At 43.4% G+C, this 21,737-nt stretch overlaps 1 protein-coding gene across 1 annotated transcript in view; it reads right to left on the bottom strand.

The window, feature by feature from the left end:
• The window catches only part of LOC117560966 (lipoxygenase homology domain-containing protein 1-like), a gene marked incomplete at its 5' end in the record, with an annotated part of 34,432 nt that extends 13,235 nt beyond the window's left edge, over positions 1 to 21,197 (bottom strand). Inside the window, 5 exons of the mRNA XM_034238124.1 lie at positions 2,887 to 3,016; positions 6,163 to 6,333; positions 7,593 to 7,778; positions 16,657 to 16,834; positions 21,080 to 21,197. Of these exons, the coding sequence (XP_034094015.1) occupies positions 2,887 to 3,016; positions 6,163 to 6,333; positions 7,593 to 7,778; positions 16,657 to 16,834; positions 21,080 to 21,197 (783 nt within the window). The remainder of the gene's footprint in view (positions 1 to 2,886; positions 3,017 to 6,162; positions 6,334 to 7,592; positions 7,779 to 16,656; positions 16,835 to 21,079) is intronic.
• Between the last annotated feature and the right edge of the window lie 540 nt (positions 21,198 to 21,737).

Below are 21,737 nucleotides of genomic sequence, written 5' to 3'. Positions count from 1 at the left end.
CACCCCCACTTAAAATCACATGGATAAGTTCCTAAATACATTTACAATTGTTTTTAAATAGTAACCCATGTCCATATGTTTATTTGTGGGTAGTAGATTTAAACTATAGGGCTCTCACTACGGGCCCTGCCTGTGCCTGTTCGCTCTGCCATCGCGTGAAGGGTCTGCTAACAAGCGACCAACAGAAAGGTTCATGTTAATGTTGTTGCACGTCACAAAGGCACGTTACTTCAAATCCCCCCGCTACCACCACCCCCCCGAGTATATTTCAGATCTGTGGGAAACACTGGCATCTTAAGCCATCGTATGACCACCGGTAGAGTTTCTCAGGCTCCGGCAGCAACTTCGTGAGCGGTGGCAAAATCTTTGGCATGCCAACAAATTGCCGAAAGACCTCGCTGTAAGAGAATATTTTAATCTGATCTGTTTATAGAGTTTCCTATAGTTTCTTAGATTCTGTGATACTGCAAACATGTGTTTGACTTATCAGTCAAAGACTCCTCTGTAAGTTGAGGTCACAGGTCAAACGCTTCTCCTATATCCGTGGGGGAGGGTTGAGGCTTGTCTGCATCTCTTTGAGACAAGTAGACTATTGTCTCCCATCGGCTATTGATTAGGTAAACGCGGGCTTCTGGGAGCCCGCCTCTCCTCGTGTTGTTAGATGTTTTGTGTCTTTTGGGGCAGAGATCATGATGGTGGAGCACGGGACAGTGTGAAACTAAGTGATCTCCCCGGCCGTATTAATGTACTGTGATCAATAAAACTCTCAGTGCTTTGGCTAACGACGGTTCCAGACTCCTTCATTCTACCTCAACATTGCAACAACAGAAGTTTATCTTCACACTCGCGAAGGTTCATTTTCGTGTTGAATTTGTGTGTCCATGTTGCCCTTCGTAAGGCCATCGTGAGGGCACCTTGTCAAATCGTGGCATCTTCGTCTTTACTTCGTGTGATCATCGGTGCCATCGGGCATTTTTCGCCTCACGAAGACCTGTTTTATTTAGATGCTTTTATTTTGAAGGTGAGTTTACGCTGTTGACAGGAAGTTGTTGTTGCTATGGAAACAACATGACGGAATGTGTGGTTTCGGGTGCCATCGTGTGGCTTTCTGTAGGCATCGTACTTGCTTCGGCTGTTGCTTGGCTGTTGACCAAGTTCGGGGCCATCTTCGTGCGAAATTCACAATTCCATATTCCCAATTTCGGGATAGTGTGACTTTAGGCTTTAGAGAACACCAGGAAATGATGGATACACGGATCGTGTTCAAATCAATAGGCACGCAATGACTCTAAAGAATAATGATCACGCATCAAACACACATTCAGACTAAAGGAACCAGCTGTTTGGAAAATGAGAGAAGTAGAAAGTACAGGTATTTGTGTTCAACATGTAAGAAGTAGAAAGTACAGGTATTTGAGTTCAACATGTAAGAAGTAGAAAGTACAGGTATTTGTGTTCAACATGTAAGGAGTAGAAAGTACAGGTATTTGGGTTCAACATGTAAGAAGTAGAAAGTACAGGTATTTGAGTTCAACATGTAAGAAGTAGAAAGTACAGGTATTTGTGTTCAACATGAGAGAAGTAGAAAGTACAGGTATTTGGGTTCAAAATGTAAGAAGTAGAAAGTACAGGTATTTGTGTTCAACATGTAAGAAGTAGAAAGTACAGGTATTTGTGTTCAACATGTAAGAAGTAGAAAGTACAGGTATTTGGGTTCAACATGTAAGAAGTAGAAAGTACAGGTATTTGAGTTCAACATGTGAGAAGTAGAAAGTACAGGTATTTGTGTTCAACATGAGAGAAGTAGAAAGTACAGGTATTTGTGTTCAACACGTAAGAAGTAGAAAGTACAGGTATTTGAGTTCAACATGAGAGAAGTAGAAAGTACAGGTATTTGTGTTCAACACGTAAGAAGTAGAAAGTACAGGTATTTGAGTTCAACATGTAAGAAGTAGAAAGTACAGGTATTTGAGTTCAACATGTGAGAAGTAGAAAGTACAGGTATTTGTGTTCAACATGAGAGAAGTAGAAAGTACAGGTATTTGTGTTCAACACGTAAGAAGTAGAAAGTACAGGTATTTGAGTTCAACATGAGAGAAGTAGAAAGTACAGGTATTTGTGTTCAACACGTAAGAAGTAGAAAGTACAGGTATTTGAGTTCAACATGTAAGAAGTAGAAAGTACAGGTATTTGTGTTCAACATGAGAGAAGTAGAAAGTACAGGTATTTGTGTTCAACATGTAAGAAGTAGAAAGTTCAGGTATTTGAGTTCAACATGTGAGAAGTAGAAAGTACAGGTATTTGAGTTCAACATGTAAGAAGTAGAAAGTACAGGTATTTGTGTTCAACATGTAAGAAGTAGAAAGTACAGGTATTTGAGTTCAACATATAAGAAGTAGAAAGTACAGGTATTTGAGTTCAACATGTAAGAAGTAGATAGTACAGGTATTTGTGTTCAACATGTAAGAAGTAGAAAGTACAGGTATTTGAGTTCAACATGTGAGAAGTAGAAAGTACAGGTATTTGAGTTCAACATGTGAGAAGTAGAAAGTACAGGTATTTGTGTTCAACATGTAAGAAGTAGAAAGTACAGGTATTTGTGTTCAACATGTAAGAAGTAGAAAGTACAGGTATTTGTGTTCAACATGTAAGAAGTAGAAAGTACAGGTATTTGAGTTCAATATGTAAGAAGTAGAAAGTACAGGTATTTGAGTTCAACATGTAAGAAGTAAAAGTAAAAAGTCGTCAGAAAATAAGTAGTGGAGTAAAGTACTGATACCAGAAAAGTGTACTTAAGTACAGTAATGAAGTATTTGTATTCCACTGCTTCCCCCCTCTGAGGCAGATTTAGAGAGAAAGAGCGTTCCTTTAAGCTCTTGAACCTACCGCAGGAACCGCTTCTTCTTGGAGGAGTTCTCCATTACAAATTCTTTTGATCGGCCCTTCTTCCCCTCGAGAACAATCCAGGCGTTTTCTTTGGTTTCAGTTTCTCCAGTCGTGATGCAGATTTCGTACTCTGTAGAAAGAAGTCATTGGTGTCAGTTGAACACAAACAGAAGAATATACACCATACATAAAGATGCATTAGCTCAGAAATCTACTATATGAGATCGTTTTGAAGTAATAATCCTTTTTTTATATTCAATCAAACCCCACTTTTGAGACCATTTTGACTAGAATCCACCTTTCACACCTACCACACCAACCAGGACTGACATGTTATTGATCACACATTTAAAAAGCGACTATTAACTGTTGGGGAATAATTAACTTCCGGGTCATTTCACTCGGTTACGGCCCGTTCACACTACAGCTTCAAAAAAAGCTTGGAGCTGGGCGTGTCTGAAGCTCGACCAACAGCCAATCACATGAATGTCCCGCCCCTGACACACAAGCAGCGGTTTGATTGGCTAGAGCTTGTACTGGCATATGATTGGATTGGCTGACGCTTCCACCGAAAGCTTCAGAAGCTTCAAAAGTTGAACTTTGCTCAACTTTTGCAGCCTGAAACGCCAGGAAAGCTCCGCTCTGCTTCCCACAATGCAGTTCGGCGAAGTGACGTCACCCCATTCAAAGTGAATGGGCAGACGCGTTGGAAACCGTTTTTGAAGCTGTCGAAGCTGTAGTGTGGACGGGCCGTTAGGAAGGTTCCTAAGCTAAATGGACTATTCGACTGCAGCCTTAGATTCAGGGTCCATATGTGTTCAAGGTTCAAGGTTCTTTATTGTCAAACTAACATAGCTACAGAGTAATTATGTCGTTGAAAATCTTAGGTCACAGGCTTCTCCAACAATACAACACAATAACACAGATAAGCAGACAATATTAAAACAATATTAAAATATACTGAATTAAAAGTAATACAAAAAGAAAAATTGTTTTAAAAAAAGTGGAATACGAGTCTAAATGCAAGTTATTGGAATGATATATTAGATCCAGGGTTTCCCACACATAGACTATACTTGGGCGGGCCGCCCAGGTATATTAACGGCCGCCCAAGTATATTTCGCGACCCATTTAGTTTTTGTTTTTTTTATTCGTCCGTGACCACGACGCCATCTGCGATCGATTAACTTGTGGACAATGATCCCTCGCTCCCTTGCTCTGATCTCGCCTCCTTCTGGCCTGTTAAGTGGCCTGCCTCACACAGGGTGACTGGCTGTCCACATGATGTGGCCTGCCGACATGGCCACTGTCATACAGATCATAAATCAAAGCCCTTGATTGGTCTCTGTGTGTCATTCAAGCTCGGGATAACCTCAGCTCAGGTGAGGTAAAGGACTCTCTGAGGGTTTAGATAGTTAACTTAGTCTAAGTTCTCAGTGGGTCTCAAACGGTGTGGTCACCATTTATGTAAACACATATTTCCATTTGAGAGGGTAGTGATTGGTCTAATGGATAGTGAGGTGGGCTGAAGATCGGAAGGCTGTGAGTTCAAATCCCGCCAGGAACACCACCACTAGTGTGCCCTTGAGTAAGGCACTTAGCCCTTAGTTACTCCAGGGAGAATGTCCCTGTAATCGGTCATTATAAGTCGCTTTGGATAAAAGCGTCAGCTAAATGAAATGTAATGTGATTAGTAAAATATGCATGAATAAATAAATAAAAAGTGAACTAGGTGAAAAAAGGTAAGATACACTTTTAAAACTTGTTGAGAGAAAACTAGTCTTTGCTGCTGCCTCAAAGAGGAGCAGGGGGGAGAGGAGGGAGAAAGGAGAGGAGGGAGAGGGAGGATAGGAGGGAGAGGAGGAGGAGGAGAGGGAGGAGAGGAGGGAGAGGGAGGGAGAGGGAGGAGAGGGAGGAGAGGGAGGAGAGGAGGGAGAGGAGGGAGAGGAGGGAGAGGGAGGAGAGGAGGGAGAGGGAGGATAGGAGGGAGAGGAGGGGGGAGAGGAGGGGGGAGAGGAGGGGGGAGAGGAGGGAGACAGGAGAGGCTGGTTCAGGAGCACAGACACACTCACAACTATAAATGAACCAAAAATAAATAAATAAACAAGTTTCAGTGTTTTTTTCATATTGGAAATGGTATGTTATTGGTTATGGCCATGATGTTATGATTATTGAAATGTATACAGTTCTGTTTAATATAGGTGTTCCCATAAATCTAGTCTCTTTATTTGCCCCTCAAAGTGCACCAGATTGATGCATTTAACTCCAAAATATGATCTTACCGGGGGGGCATGCCCCTGGACCCCCCTAGAGGGGTTCATGTGTGGGTAGTAGATTTAAACTATAGGACTCTCACTACGGGCCCTGCCTGTACCTGTTCGCTCTGCCATCGCGTGAAGGGTCTGCTAACAAGCGACCAACAGAAAGGTTCATGTTAATGTTGTTGCACGTCACCTCATGCTTTCAACGCTTCGCCCATTCACTTGAATGGGGTGACGTAGAAGATTTTGAATCTTCGCCGAACTGCATTGTGGGGATTGTGCTTTGCAAGCATCGTGAGCATCAAAAGTTGAGCAATGTTGAACTTTTGATGCTACCGATGCTTTCGAAGCTGGTATCAGCCAATCAAATCCCGTTTATGCAAATCCCGCCAGTAGAAGCGCTAGCCAATCAAACCGCGTGCACGCTGGGAGAGCCAGACCGCAGTTCATTTCCTCATATTCCAAATGAGAAATTACGGTAGCAAATCACCCGGTTCTTTACGACCAGAACTATTTACCGTGATACAAACCGGAGGAGCCAGGCATGGAGGGAGGTGGATGGCAGAGACAGGGGTGATAACTGGTAGGTTTTCGCCTGTTTGGGGAGTTTATATCCAGTTTACTTCGTTTTAACATTGCTATTGCTTTGTATGTCGGGGGCGGGAGATTCATGTGATTGGTTGTTGGTCGCGTTGCTCGCAAAAAATCGCCAAGCTTCAGACACGTCCAGCATAGGACATGGCAACCATTTTTAACGTACATGGAAAGTTTGAAACTGTGTACTCTTCCCCAACTGATTCATCATGCTTTATTTATTTAATCTGAATTGGAACACAGATTACTAAAGTCAACCATTGCTAACGTTTATCTCGACCTTTTAAGTGGTTTTTGTTGTTGTTATTGTTTTGTGCTGTGATTTCAACCATCTGTATGTCTATCATTTTTAAATGTGTTTGTATTATTAATCTTGTCTTATTCTGCAGACACTGTATGTGTGTGTAAAAAGTGTGCTTACTCGTCTTCTCGTTGAGGTCCAGGAAGTCGTTGTTAGCGCACGCCAGCTCCCTCATTATCTGCCCGTCGTCGTCGTTCTTGGCGAGCCAGCGGTCACACGGGAAACGAAATGTTTTGTCCATGATCTCGTCCTTCACATCGATGAAGTCCAGGTGCCATCCGGGAGAAGGACCTGGAGGAATGGGATCAGGAGAGGACACTTGTTGTGAACAAATCCTGAATGTCCTCTTCCAACATGAGAGTATATGATAACAAAGGTATCCCAACTGTAGCTGTGAACATGACAGGATGTGTGATTACCTAGAAGAGCATCAGGACTGTTTGAGGCAGATGATAGCTATGTGATTAACATGATGATTCAGCCTCTATGGAGAGAGACATCAAGCATGCTCATTTCTGACGTGGAGCTAATCTGAAGTAAACATTGAAGACTGCTTTCTACTCCTCCATCTTGTGACTGTGTAACTCCCTCTCTTGGATATCAGCATGTGAAGGACACTGTTTGAGATGTTGAGTAAAAAGTCAGGATTTTGACATTTTGCAAAAAAAGACAGAATTTTGAGAATTTGAGAGAAAGTAATAATTTGGAGATTTTGAGAGAAAGTCATAATTTTGAGAGAAAGTCAGGATTTTGATAAAAAGTCTGAATTTGGAGATTTTCTGAAAAAAGACAGAATTTTGAGTCATACTTTTTTAGATAAAGTCATAATTTTGCGATTTTGAGAAAAAGTCATAATTTTGAGAGAAAGTCATAATTTTGAGATTTTGAGAAAAAGTCATAATTTTGAGATTTTCTGAAAAAATACAGAATTTTGAGAATTTGAGAAAAATACAGAATTTTGAGATAAAGTCATAATTTTTAGATAAAGTCATACTTTTTTAGAGAAAGTCATAATTTTGAGATTTTGAGAAAAAGTCATAATTTTGAGAAAAAGTCATAATTTTGAGATTTTGAGAAAAAGTCATAATTTTTATAAAAAGTCTGAATTTTTAGATTTTCTGAAAAAATACAGAATTTTGAGAATTTGAGAAAAAAATACAGAATTTTGAGAGAAAGTAATAATTTTGAGATTTTGAGAAAAAGTCATAATTTTGAGATTTTCCGGAAAAAGCCAACATTTGGAGAAAAAAACTCAGTGTTTTGTTCATGACAGGATGTATGATTACAGAGAAGAACCTTCCATTCTTGAGAGGATCATAAATACATGGATCCTGAGATTGAAGCTCAAGCCGGGGACCAGTGAGATTTTTCTAACAACACTCAATAAAGAATGTGAGGATTAAAGAAAGATATGAATTGGGCTGTATGCAGAATATTTAAAACATTTTCAGACATTTTGAATTCATAGAACATCTGCTACTACTGCAATATTTCTTGTATTAAACAGATTTATTCCCAGCATGCATTTGGTGTTTTCTGAGGGTGTTTACCTGAGTTGTCGTGCCACACTCTGACTTTTGACAGTTCTCCCATACTCAGGATCTCAGAGAATCGAAACGTGTCGACCTGCTTTCTCTCAAACTTGTTGGACTTGCTGCATTCCTTCAGAGCCAACGTTCCCGTGTCTCCGTTCTCCCCGAAAATCACGATCCACACGTTGGCATCGGTGCCGGCACCTGAGGAGACGAGAGAAAGGTCACACAGGTGGAAATACAATATCAGACTTTCCCAGAGGTGGGAAGCAGTGGAGTACAAATACTTCGTTACTGTACTTAAGTACTTTTTTCTGGTATCAGTACTTTACTCCACTACTTATTTTTCTGACGACTTTTTATTTTGACTTCTTACATGTTGAACACAAATACCTTACATTACATTACATTTAGCTGACGCTTTTATCCAAAGCGACTTACAATAAGTGCATTCGACCAAGAAGACACAACCTTGAAGAAAACAGAATCATAAAGTACATCAGGTTTCATAGAGCCAAACATTTCAAGTGCTACTCAACTGGCTTTAGGTAAGCCAGTCCTTTATATATAAGTGCTCTGTTAGTAATTCTATCGCTCGAAGTGGAGTCGAAAGAGATGAGTTTTCAGTCTGGAAGGTGTGTAAGCTATCTGCTGTCCTGATGTCAATGGGGAGCTCATTCCACCATCCTGGAGCCAGGACAGCAAACCCACGTGTTTTCGCCGATGGGAACTTGGGTCCCCCTCGCAGTGCGGGTGCAGCGAGTCGTTTGGCTGATGCAGAGCGTAGTGCACGTGCTGGGGTGTACGGTTTAACCATGTCCTGGATGTAGGAAGGGCCAGATCCATTCACAGCATGGTAAGCAAGTACCAGTGTCTTGAAGTGGATTCTAGCAGTTACTGGAAGCCAGTGAAGGGAGCGGAGGAGCGGAGTGGTGTGGGAACATTTAGGAAGGTTGAAGACCAGACGAGCCGCTGCATTCTGGAGGAGCTGCAGAGGTCGGATGGCACATGCAGGTAGACCAGCCAGGAGGGAGTTGCAGTAGTCTAGGCGTGAGATGACGAGAGCCTGGACCAGAACCTGAGTCGCTTTCTGAGTCAGCTGGGGACGTATCTTCCTGATGTTATAAAGCGTGTATCTGCAGCAGCGGGTTGTAGCAGCGATGTTTGCAGTGAAGGACAGGTTGTTATCTAGGATCACACCCAGATTCCTTGCAGTCTGAGTCGGGGAAACAACTGAGGTGCCGATGTTGATTGTTAGGTCAAGAGTGGGACAATCTTTTCCCGGAAGGAAGAGCAGCTCAGTCTTGTCAAGGTTGAGCTTGAGGTGATGAGCAGACATCCACTGAGAGATGTCAGCTAGACAAGCAGAGATGCGTGCGACGACCTGGGTCTCTGAGCGGGGAAAGGACAGAATTAGTTGGGTGTCGTCAGCGTAGCAGTGGTATGAAAAACCATGCGGGCTAATGACTGATCCGAGCGAGTTTGTGTACAAGGAGAAGAGGAGGGGACCAAGAACAGAGCCCTGAGGGACCCCTGTAGTTCATTGTAGTACTTTTGCCATCTCTGGAATTTCCACCTGGGACAAAAACATGTTGGATTAAAAAACAGAACACATGGCTCTTTAAGAGGGAAATTCAAGCACTTTTCCAGGTTATTTTAACCCACATTTCCACACTCTCAAAGCCTTTATCATCACATGTAATTGTTACTTTAAATGCAATTGGAAAAAGGAAGTTTGCAGAATGATTTAACACCCCATATAAAGATATTATTCACCTTGTTTATCCTACTAGTTGTTTATATAACCTTTCTATGTTTTGATTATGTAATGTTAGCTCGCTCTTCTGTACGTCCGTTGGGAAATGTCACAAAACAACAAACTAAAATATCATTGTGGGATGGTTTCATATCAAATATTTAAAGGTTTTTAGTTAACATGAGTAAATGAGTGGATAAAAGACCAGATTTTATTGCATTTTTAAGACGTAAAATGCTTAAAATTACAGCTTATAGCTTACCCTTAAACAATCGTTTAAAATAAATCCTTTTCTGATGTTTTAAGACTGAATACAATGTGCCTAAATGTCACTTTCAAGATCTGAATGTGCACAGTTAGAATTCATTTATTTTAACTATATAATTGTAATGGCTTTTCTGATCGTATGGTTTCATATTATTCTCATTACTGACTTCATGCTCACTGCAAAAAAAAAGCATTTCAAGCGCTCGCACTTTGTTGAAGATCTATTCTACTTAGTAAATGTACATAAAGCGGCACCTTTTAGTCATTTTCTGTGTAAAAATCTATTTTTGCAGTTTTAATGACTTATGTTAGTGTAAGCAAAAATTCAAATTGAATATATATAGAGAATATTCTACCTTTAAATTGGTATTCTCTTTTCATGCACGTCAAATACCTACTTCACACTTTACATGCAGATCTTCTCGTCATGATCCCAAAGGAGACCATTATTTCCCTGTGTGTGTGTGTGTGTGTGTCCTAGCATTACTATCCTTGTGGGGACATACATCTGTTTACACAGTCACATGTGGGGACTCATTACATTACATTACATTTAGCTGACGCTTTTATCCAAAGCGACTTACAATAAGTGCGTTCGACCAACAAAATACAACTTGAAGAAAACAGAATCATAAAGTACATCAGGCTTCATAGAGCTAAAACATTTCAAGTGCTACTCAACTGGCTTTAGATAAGCCAGTCCTTTATTAGTATAAAAGTGCTTCGTTAATAGTTCTATCGCTCGAAGTGGAGTCGAAAGAGATGAGTTTTCAGTTTGCGCCGGAAGATGTGCAAGCTATCTGCTGTCCTGATGTCAATGGGGAGCTCATTCCACCATCTTGGAGCCAGGACAGCAAACCCACGTGTTTTCGCCGATGGGAACTTGGGTCCCCCTCGCAGCGAGGGCGCAACGAGTCGTTTGGCTGATGCAGAGCGGAGTGCACGCGCTGGGGTGTACGGTGTAACCATGTCCTGGATGAAGGAAGGGCCAGATCCATTCGCAGCATGGTAAGCAAGTACCAGTGTCTTGAAGTGGACTCGCCTCCCTTATGGGGACAAATTGGAGGTCTCCATGAGGGGAGTCATTAATTTTAGGGTGAAGACTTGGTTAGGGTTAGGGTAAGGGTTAGGCATGTGTTGGTTATGGTTAGGTTAGGATAAGTCTCCAGGAAATGCATGTAAGTCAATGTAATGTCCCCTGAAGTGATGTATACATGGTATGTGTGTGTGTGTGTGTGTGTGTGTGTGTGTGTGTGTGTGTGTGTGTGTGTGTGTGTGTGTGTGTGTGTGTGTGTGTGCGTGCGCTCATTACTGCTCAGTGGAGGGTGCAGTAGCTTCCAGAAAGAGGCGAAGTGTTTGAAGTCGGCTCAGACTATCGTATTGATCAGCAGCAGACATACTGCCGTGGATGTGAAGAGGATTTTCTTTCATTAACACGTTTGGAGTCGAACATGAATTATTCCGTCTATATTTCCTCCAGGGAAACACAAATCCTCTGCACAAGGACAGGTCAAATGAGGATGAGAAGCGATGTAACAAACGCACGAGGGTTTGAACAGTTTGAGTAACTTTTTAAGGAGCATAAGCTGCAAAAATTCCCACACTCTCAAAGCGTGAAGAGTCTATTTTCTTGTGTATTTCACAGCTCACGGTTTGTAGAGTTCACAGATATGTTACATCATTCTTTATCCTCATGTTACCTGTGCTTGTGCAAAGCAGCAGCCAAAACCTTTTAAACAGCATGAGTATCTTATTAAAGGGGGCCTATCATGCAAAATGCACTTTGTGATGTCTTCTCTCCATCATCATGTGTCCCCGGTGTGTCGGGGAACTCACGCAGCGTCAGGAAATAAAACCCTCTCTCTTTTCCTCCGTACCCAAATCTCTAAAAACAGGGAACAACGGAGCTGATCCAGATTTGCGTCCGATATGACGTAATATCTGAAATGTGGACCCGCGGCCCAATCAGAAACGTTGCTATCAGAAACAATGCCCGACTGCTTTGGACGTAATATGGTCGGTGTTTACATTAGCATCGCTAACACTCAGAGCTAACCTGTACTGGAGAGCATGTGTGTGAAGAAGCAGGAAGTAAAAAGGAACTCACCTTGTGGTATAACCGGCAAGAGAGAAGCCTTTGAGCTCCAAACTGTTTCAGAGAGAATCCTTGATAATCCATGATATGGCGTTTCATCACGGCAGCATTTAGTTTAGACAGTAGCTGCCGGGTCCCGCATGAGCTCAGACCCCTCCTCTTTAAAGCTTTATACCCAAATCAGCACTTTAGAAACAGGAAGTGAAATAGAGGGATATGAGGCATGGCTAGAATGATCTGTTTGGTGTTTGGAGCAAAATACTTCATAGACATGTTTTTATATATCTGTATATATCTGAGACCTATGCTATTGCCTGAAGATAGCATGATAGGTGACCTTTAATAATAAGATAACACTGTATATATTGTGGTGCACTTGTTATACATTGCAGCACATTTTGGATTTAACATCTGATGCTTGTATACATATTATTTTTCTACTTCTCATTCAACAATTTTCTTCTATTTCTTTCTATTTTATCATTTATTGCACATTTTTCTTGAACTTCTTATGTTAATATACATATTATATTCTATGTATTTATCAATTGTTACTATAAATGTAATTGTAAATGAAAACAAAGTGAATCCAATCTTCCCCTAAGCAATGAGTATAGTATATTGTAAGTGTTTATTTTACTAGCTTTTCATATTGATTTTTTAAATTTTGATGAGGATTATTTACGCCATTAAAAAATAGTTGACAATGGGATTTCTTCACGGTTAATTGAGGGTGAAGAGCTACTTAAGACATCCATAAACTCAGCCTTGAGAATAAGATAATGGTTAAAATAATGAGACTATAAACATTCATCAATACAAGGATAAAGCGCTGATTTTACAGTTCATCGTCTTTGCTCTCTAAGCTCCTGCAGGTTTCCCTCCAGTGTCTTATTTGAAAGAAATCAATGGAGAGGTGACGGCGCTCTGACAGGTCAAATCTCCTTATGAAGATAAGGAGCCCCTCCCCACGCCCCTCTGAGAGACATTTGGTTACAAAGAACTCAATGGTGCTCTAAGGGGAGATTCAGGTGATAAGGGGGAGGGGTACCTTGGTTGCTGATTGGCTAATGGTTACACAAGACAAAACATCGTTATGACATCATAAAGTGGCCAAAATCTGATCAGCTCATTTTCAGAGTGGTTTTTATAGACACTGGTACTTGCTTACCATGCTGTGAATGGATCTGGCCCTTCGTATATCCAGGACATGGTTAAACCGTACACCCCAGCGCGTGCACTACGCTCTGCATCAGCCAAACGACTCGCTGCGCCCTCGCTGCGAGGGGGACCCAAGTTCCCAACGGCGAAAACACGTGGGTTTGCTATCCTGGCTCCAGGATGGTGGAATGAGCTCCCCATTGACATAAGGACGGCAGATAGCTTGGACATCTTCCGGCGCAAACTGAAAACTCATCTCTTTCGACTCCACTTCGAGCGATAGAACTATTAACGAAGCACTTTTATACTAATAAAGGACTGGCTTTTCTAAAGCCAGTTGAGTAGCACTTGAAATGTTTTTGCTCTATGAAACCTGATGTACTTTATGATTCTGTTTTCTTCAAGTTGTATTTTGTTGGATGAACGCACTTATTGTAAGTCGCTTTGGATAAAAGCGACATGAAAAGAGACATGAAGAAGAGGGTACACATGTTGATGTAGAAGAGACATGAAGAAGTGGATTTTTTTGCTTAATAGGTGACCTTTAACCGCACATGCATTTTGGAAGCGTCTGGTCTATAGTTGTGTGAGGAGGATTTACATTACATTACATTACATTACAATACATTACATTGCATTTAGCTGACGCTTTTATCCAAAGCGACTTACAATAAGTGCGTTCGACCAACAAAATACAACCTTGAAGAAAACAGAATCATAAAGTACATCAGGTTTCATAGAGCCAAACATTTCAAGTGCTACTCAACTGGCTTTAGATAAGCCAGTCCTTTATTAGTATATAAGTGCTTTGTTAATAGTTCTAACGCTCGAAGTGGAGTCGAAAGAGATGAGTTTTCAGTTTGCGCCGGAAGATGTGCAAGCTATCTGCTGTCCTGATGTCAATGGGGAGCTCATTCCACCATCTTGGAGCCAGGATAGCAAACCCACGTGTTTTCGCCGATGGGAACTTGGGTCCCCCTCGCAGCGAGGGTGCAGCGAGTCGTTTGGTTGATGCAGAGCGTAGTGCACGCGCTGGGGTGTACGGTTTAACCATGTCCTGGATGTACGAAGGGCCAGATCCATTCGCAGCATGGTACGCAAGTACCAGTGTCTTGAAGTGGATTCTAGCAGTTACCGGAAGCCAGTGAAGGGAGCGGAGGAGCGGAGTGGTGTGGGAGAATTTAGGAAGGTTGAAGACCAGACGAGCCGCTGCATTCTGGGTGAGCAGCAGAGGTCGGATGGCACATGCAGGGAGACCAGCCAGGAGGGAGTTGCAGTAGTCTAGGCGTGAGATGACGAGAGCCTGGACCAGAACCTGAGTCGCTTTCTGTGTCAGCTGGGGACGTATCTTCCTGATGTTGTAAAGCGTGTATCTGCAGCAGCGGGTTGTAGCAGCGATGTTTGCAGTGAAGGACAGGTTGTTATCTAGGGTCACACCCAGATTCCTTGCAGTCTGAGTCGGGGAAACAACTGAGGTGCCGATGTTGATTGTTAGGTCAAGAGTGGGACAATCTTTTCCCGGAAGGAAGAGCAGCTCAGTCTTGTCAAGGTTGAGCTTGAGGTGGTGAGCAGACATCCACTGAGAGATGTCAGCTAGACAAGCAGAGATGCGTGCGACGACCTGGGTCTCTGAGCGGGGGAAAGGACAGAATTAATTGGGTGTCGTCAGCGTAGCAGTGGTAAGAAAAACCATGCGGGCTAATGACTGATTCGAGCGAGTTTGTGTACAGGGAGAAGAGGAGGGGACCAAGAACAGAGCCCTGAGGGACCCTGTAGTTAATTGACAAGGGTCGGACTCAGACCCTCTCCAAGTCACCCTGTAGGTACGGTCTTTCAGGTATGAGGTGAGGAGGGAAAGTGCTGAGCCTGAAACTCCAAGTTTTTGGAGAGTGCGAAGGAGGATCTGATGATTCACCGTGTCGAATGCAGCAAGACAGGTCCAACAGGATGATGACAGAGGAGAGGGATGCAGTTTTGGCAGTGTGCAGTTCCTCCGTGACAGCAATGAGAGCAGTTTCTGTGGAGTGACCTGCCTTGAAACCAGACTGGTGCGGATCCAGAAGGTTGTTCTGATTGAGATAACAGGAGATTGTTTAAAAGACAAGCGCGTTCAAGTGATTTAGACAGGAACGGGAGGAGAGAGACAGGCCTGTAGGTTATAACATCAGACGGGTTGAGAGTGGGTTTCTTTAGGAGAGGGTTTACTCATTGCCTCCTTGAGACTGTTTGGAAAGTGACCAGAAGTTAGAGAAGTGTTGATGAAATGGGAGAGAAACGGTAGAATATCAGGAGCGATAGTCTGAAGGAGGTTTGAAGGGATAGGGTCCAGAGGACAGGTGGTAGGGCGGGCAGAGGTAATGAGGGTAAGAACCTCACTTGGAGAGAGAGGGGAGGAGGTCAGTGTGTGTGGGTGAAAGGAGGGTCTGGTGACCCAGCGGTGAGCAAAGGTGAGTCAGAAAAAGAAGAGCGAATATCATCAACCTTTTTTTCAAAGTGGGTAACAAAGTCGCTTGACAGAAGTGAGGAGGGGGGAGGGGCTTTGGGAGGGTCCAAGAGGGAGGAGAAGATGGAAAATAGTTTTTTAGGATTGGAATAGGAAGATTGGATCTTATCTTGAAAGAAAGTGCTTTTTGCCTGAGAGATCGAAGCAGAGAAAGAGGAGAGGAGAGCCTGATAGGTTAGGAGGTCGTCACGGTGTTTGGATTTCCACCGTTTCCGCTCTGCTGCCCTAAGGACGGTTCTATTAGCATGCAGTGCGTCATTTAGCCAGGGAGCAGGAGGGGACTGACGAGCCTGCCGAGATGTGAGAGGACAGAGAGAGTCCAGAGTGGATGAGAGAGTAGAGAGGAGAGTTTCTGCAGCAGAGTTTGGAGGCAGGAGATGGAACGAATCAGAGGAAGGGAGGGCTGAGAGCACCGATGAGGCAAAGGTAGAGGGGGAGAGGGAGCGAAGGTTACGGCGGACAAGTGCAGGATGAGAAGAGATTAGTTTGTTATGTTTGGAAAGGGGTAGAGAGAATGAATGAAGAAGTGATCGGATGTGTGGAGCGGGTTTACAGAGAGGTTAGAAGTAGCGCAGTTCCTTGAGAATATGAGATCAAGGACATTGCCAGCTTTATGAGTCGATGGGGACGGAGACAGTGAGAAAGCAAAGGCAGTTAACAGAGATGTTAGTTCGTCTATCTTCCCCGTCTGGAGGTTGAAGTCTCCGAGAAGTACAGCGGGAGGGCCAGTTTCAGGGATGTGTGAGAGGAGATTATCTAATTCCTCCAAGAAGTCCCCCAAGGCGCCTGGTGGACGGTAGAGAACAACAATGGTTAACTGTATAGGATGGGTTACTGTGACGGCATGGAATTCAAAGGTGGAAGGAGTAAAGTTAGGTAGCTTGAAGAGGGAAAAGCTCCATTTGGGAGAGAGCAAGAGACCAGTGCCACCTCCTCTGCCAGTGGGTCTGGGTGTATGGGAGAAGGAATATGCAGTGGAGAGAGCTGCTGGGGTGGATGTGTTGGATGGAGTAATCCAGGTCTCAGTGAGAGCAAGGAAATCCAGGGACTGCAGGGAGGTGTAGCCAGAGATGAAGTCAGCCTTAGGAACAGCTGACTGGCAGTTCCACAGGCCACCTGAAACTAGATGTTGGATCTCAGTGGAGCACGTGGGATAGACGAGAGCAGGCCGGTTATATCGATTACGAGATACACGGGGCCAGTGATAATTGCGAGAAGACACATGAACAGGAATGGAGAAAATACACATGATTATAGCATGAGGGGCTAAACAACCAAATAAAATAATAAAATAAAACACCTGCAGTGTCGCTGGTTTTGACCTGAACTATATACGTTGTCGGCTCCACCATCATCTCTTCGTCCACCACAGCAGCCATCTCACAGATCATAGTCCTCTTGGGTCCGTGAGTCCTGGAGAGCCAGTCCTCGTATGTGAACACAGAAACCTCCTCTGTGGTCAGGTTACGCATGATCACCTGCAGGAACAGAGGATTCAAAGGTTTTAATGTCATATGCACATAAGCTAAGTTGTAGAAATGGCAATGAAATTCTTCTGACCTCCAACAATGCAACATATATAATAACATTTCCTCACTAGATAAAGGTGTTCCCTCGTCTGTCTGCGTATGTATTTGCACTGTTGGGTCCATTTCACTTCGCGCCAGGGTATGGCTGGGGTAGGCTACAGCCATACCAAGAAATGGCTTAGCCCCACCATGACAAATTATGTTAAAGTCAGCATGTTGAGAACACAGATTGCGAAAATATACGGGTCGTGTCCACAACACACAAACTGATCCTGCTGTAACAACAAGTGCACGTTACTGATGCAATATAGTTGAGACCATTCGGGCTTATGCTAGAAGAGGGGTGCAAGGTATAGTCTAAGTATGTCTCTATAGCAGGGGGGTCAAACTCAAATACAAAGTGGGCCAAAATTAAAAAAATGGGTACTAGTGGAGGGCCGGACTGGTTCAATGTTTATAGCAGAACTTATTGAAATGAACTTATTGCACATATTAAACCTGGAACTAACAAAGCTTCAATGATTGCCTATAAAAACAACATTAAATAATCAGCTGCATTCATTTCTTATGGCTCTATCTGCAGCTTCTCCAGAGTCATTTCTTATGAGTACATTTTCCCACAGGCCAACAACAGCTTCAACAAAACTATTCCCCTCAAAGAGAAAACCAAACATGCCCTGTTGTCCTGAGAGAAAGTGAAGAAGGAAGCATCCATTGAACTCAGTGTGCTGCTCTGTGATGCTAGCTCAGATACTTGGCCTCTCATCTTGGGTGCAAGGTCATCAATGTTTGGGCTCAGGCTCTGAGCGGAGGAGACCCTCAGGATGGAGTGAAGGTGTGCGTGCAATATACCGGCGGCCAGATCTAATAGTGATTCGAAATTATCCTGCGGGCCGAAATTAAATCCACCACGGGCCTGATTTGGCCCCCGGGCCTTGAGTTTGACACATGTGCTCTAAGTAGTGGGGGAGTTTTATACACTATAGGTGTGGAAATTCTCTGGCGTTATAATATCATCGCGGCCGCGGTCAGATGCCTCGGAATGCAATTTGAATAGACCTGCAGCCAATCAGAGCAACGAAACGTTGGGTCTGCGTCACGCCTTACTGATGAGATCAATCGGAACCCGCCATTCAGTATCCCCATTGGATCTTCAACGTGTGCTATCATACGTCACGTTCACAGTGATCTCTTTTTATTTACTACAAGACAAATGTGCCGTTTTATTTCATACAGTTCCATTTTGATTGAGACAGGGAAATAATCTAAACCTCACGAGTGGCGTTTCACTGTCAAGGGGGGCGACATAGCGTGTATGTAATTACATTGCAAATACTGACTTGAGCCTCACCGCTGTATGGGTTAGCCCTACCAGAGATTACCCAACACAAATACCCTGGCGCCGCCACTGCCTGCTTGTGATGCTGAACACACAGAGCTCTGTTCAGGGTCGAATCAAGGAGACGTTCCCAGCTACGGAGGGACAGCGCTCTGACAGCTGGGATGCTCTGCAGGGGAAACTAAGGGGACGTGTGCAGAGGAAATGTGTTCTGTTTCATCAAAGCTCTGCTGCTGAGGCATCAGGGTGAATCTGGAGGTGAGCAGTGATGCTGTCCTCACAGGGTCAGCCAAGGAGACAAAGAGCCTTTTGGGAACAAATGGAGGAAGCTGCAGGAGTGATGTCATGTTGGAAGCTAGCATTGCAGTGTTTCCTGCTACAAGGAAGCTAATAGGTTTTGGCATGGGATATTGGATTATTGCGTAATAGAATAATAATAGAATCCTTTAATGTCGTTATACATGTACAACGAAAGAAAGAAAGGTTCTCCTTTTAAAAGGTGCCATCAAAACAAAAACATCACAACATTCGACAACATGCAGTATACATACTTATGTATTTATAATAATGATATGTATATCATTATTATTGTATAATTATATATATTATATTAAAGGTGGTTTTTAAATAAAAACCACATTTTTTTAAGCGTTAACGTGAGCGCTAAAAGTAAATGAATATTTTGTTTGACTTAACGTTAATACTGCTTTAGTTTGGAGTAAAAACAAGAAGCCTGAACATCTGATCATTCCACTACTGTTTATATTGTAATATATATCTTGTGTCATTTTGAATGAACTCTTTAGGTTTTAAAAAATATTTGTTATTTATTTCTCTTGTTTTATTTGACATTTTACATGTTTTTATTGTATATTCTTACTTAACTTATATACTACTTTTCTTTCAAATGAAGGAACCAGACATTCCTGCAGCTCTCTGTGAATGTAATCGATTCTTAAAACATGTGTCAAATCAACCAGACAATCAATGTATCTACTGGATACATAAAACATACAGTGCTCATTAGTGTGTGTGTGTGTGTGTGTGTGGTGTGTGTGTGTGTGTGTGTGTGCCTGTGTGTGTGTGTGTGTGTGTGGTGTGGTGTGTGTGTGTGTGTGCCTGTGTGTGTGTGTGTGCCTGTGTGTGTGCCTGTGTGTGTGCCTGTGTGTGTGTGTGCCTGTGTGTGTGCCTGTGTGTGTGCGCCTGTGTGTGTGCCTGTGTGTGTGTGTGCCTGTGTGTGTGCCTGTGTGTGTGCCTGTGTGCCTGTGTGCGTGTGCCTTTGTGTGTGCCTGTGTGTGTGCCTGTGTGCCTGTGTGTGCGCCTGTGTGTGTGTGTGTGCGCGCCTGTGTGTGTGTGTGTGCGCCTGTGTGTGTGTGTATGTGTGTGTGCGTGTGTGTGTGTGTATGTGTGTGTGCGTTTGTCTGTGGGTGGATGAATCATTGACCATTCTCCTGCAGGCAGGGATAGATGTGTGTGCCTGTGTGTGTGCGCCTGTGTACGTGTGCCTGTGTACGTGTGCCTGTGTACGTGTGCGCCTGTGTGTGTGCCTGTGTGTGTGTGTGTGTGTGTGTGTGTGCCTGTGGGTGTGCCTGTGTGTGTGCCTGTGTGTGTGTGCCTGTGTGTGTGCGCCTGTGTGTGTGTGTGTGTGTGTGTGTGTGTGTGTGTGTGTGTGTGTGTGTGTGTGTGTGTGTGCGTTTGTCTGTGGGTGGATGAATCATTGACCATTCCTCTGCAGGTAGGGATAGATGTGTGTGTGTGTGTGTGTGTGGTGTGTGTGTGTGTGTGTGTGTGTGTGTGTGTGCTCTGTTTGTGTGTGTGTGTGTGCCTGTGTGTGTGTGCCTGTGCGAGTGTGCCTGTGTGTGTGTGTGCATGCCTGTGTGTGTGTGCCTGTGTGTGTGTGTGTGTGTGTGTGTGTGTGTGCGCCTGTGTGTGTGCCTGTGTGTGCGCCTGTGTGTGTGCCTGTGTGTGTGTGTGTGTGTGTGTGTGTGCGTTTGTCTGTGGGTGGATGAATCATTGACAGGGATAGATGTGTGTGTGTGTGTGTATGTATGTGTGTGTGTGTGTGTGTGTATGTGTATGTGTGTGTGTGTGTGTGTGTGTGTGTGTGTGTGTGTGTGTGTGTGTGTGTGTGTGTGTGTGTGTGTGTGTGTGTGTGTGTGTGTGTGTGGTGTGTGATATAATAGATGAATGACCTACAGCACGCCGTGCCAGTAGAAAAACAAACCTGTGATTGCTCTGTTGTTATTGATCTTTGAAGGCGCTCTCACTGCTCTGCTTTTCATTCTCCTGGTCTCATGTTTTCTCTTCAAACCCAGTTATCCCTCTCACAAGATTAAAGGAGCCCAGTGAGACGTGAACAGCTGATTCTGGAGACTTAAACCTGGTCTCTTGCATCTAACATATGACCATTTGTGTAAGAAGTCTCCTGCCTCTGATTTCGGTCTCATCCTATGCAGTGTCACTTCTTGTGTTTCTTATCTAAGCCGACGTTTTGCTCTCCGGAGTCTTCTGGGTCTTCTTATGGTGGTCTCTCTTAGTACTTGTTTTGCATCTGTGTACTTTCTGTGTCTCTTCTTGGTTCTTTCTTTGGCCTTTGAAGATGTTTGCATCTCTGTGGTAGATTGTATTAAGTGTAGGTCTATGTACTGTATCATCTTATGACTGTTATATAATACCATACTATTTATGTTTAATCATAAACCGATGCTCTAGGCCCCCATACTTGTTGGGCCGCTTCTCTTTCAGTATTCTGACCCATTTTAACAAAAGGCTTCACACGTCTAATTCCAATATGCACCACGACCTCTGCTTTGTTGTGTAAAATCATTGTATTTTCCACTTTGAAGTGAGCTGACCTGATCGAGGAACCAGTCAGGTCGACTTCCTGATCCGTCGATACGAAGCCTCATCTTCCTCAGGGGAGCGATGTCATCAATCTCCATGTTGACCGTGTCCTCCTGACCGCGCTCAAACCTGGAGTCCACCAGAGAAAAGTACACACATCCTTTACTCAAGTAGAAGTACGGATACTCGTGTTTAAAGATACTCTGGTAAATCAAATCAAGTTTTATTTATAAAGCACATTTTAAAAACGATTTTTGGTCGAGACAAAGTGCTGTACATGCGATCGCAAACAGAAGACAATAAATTACAACAGGAAATATAAAACTCAAACACAGGGAAAAGTCAGGAGTCGTGCTCCGCTCTGACTAGAAGGCCAGAGAGAAGACGTGAGTCTTTAGTGAGGATTTAAAAACCCCCAGTTTCTGGGCCGACCTCACATGGAGGGGCAGAGTGTTCCAGAGCCTGGGGCCAGCTGCTAAGAAAGGCTCGGTGCCCTCTGGTTTTAAGCCTGGTCTTAGGCACTATCAACAGCAGCTGATCAGCCGACCTTAAGGCTCTGGCTGGGGTGTAGTGCTGGAGGAGTTTGGCTATATAGGACGGAGCCAGCCCATTTAGGGCTTTGAAAACAAATAAAAGGATTTTAAAATCAATTCTGAACCGAACTGGAAG

This window comes from Gymnodraco acuticeps, unplaced genomic scaffold (genome assembly GCF_902827175.1).
Source record: "Gymnodraco acuticeps unplaced genomic scaffold, fGymAcu1.1, whole genome shotgun sequence".
Lineage (NCBI taxonomy): Eukaryota > Metazoa > Chordata > Actinopteri > Perciformes > Bathydraconidae > Gymnodraco > Gymnodraco acuticeps.
Note: the sequence above shows the minus strand (reverse complement) of the source record. Positions and strands in the feature narration are given on the sequence as shown.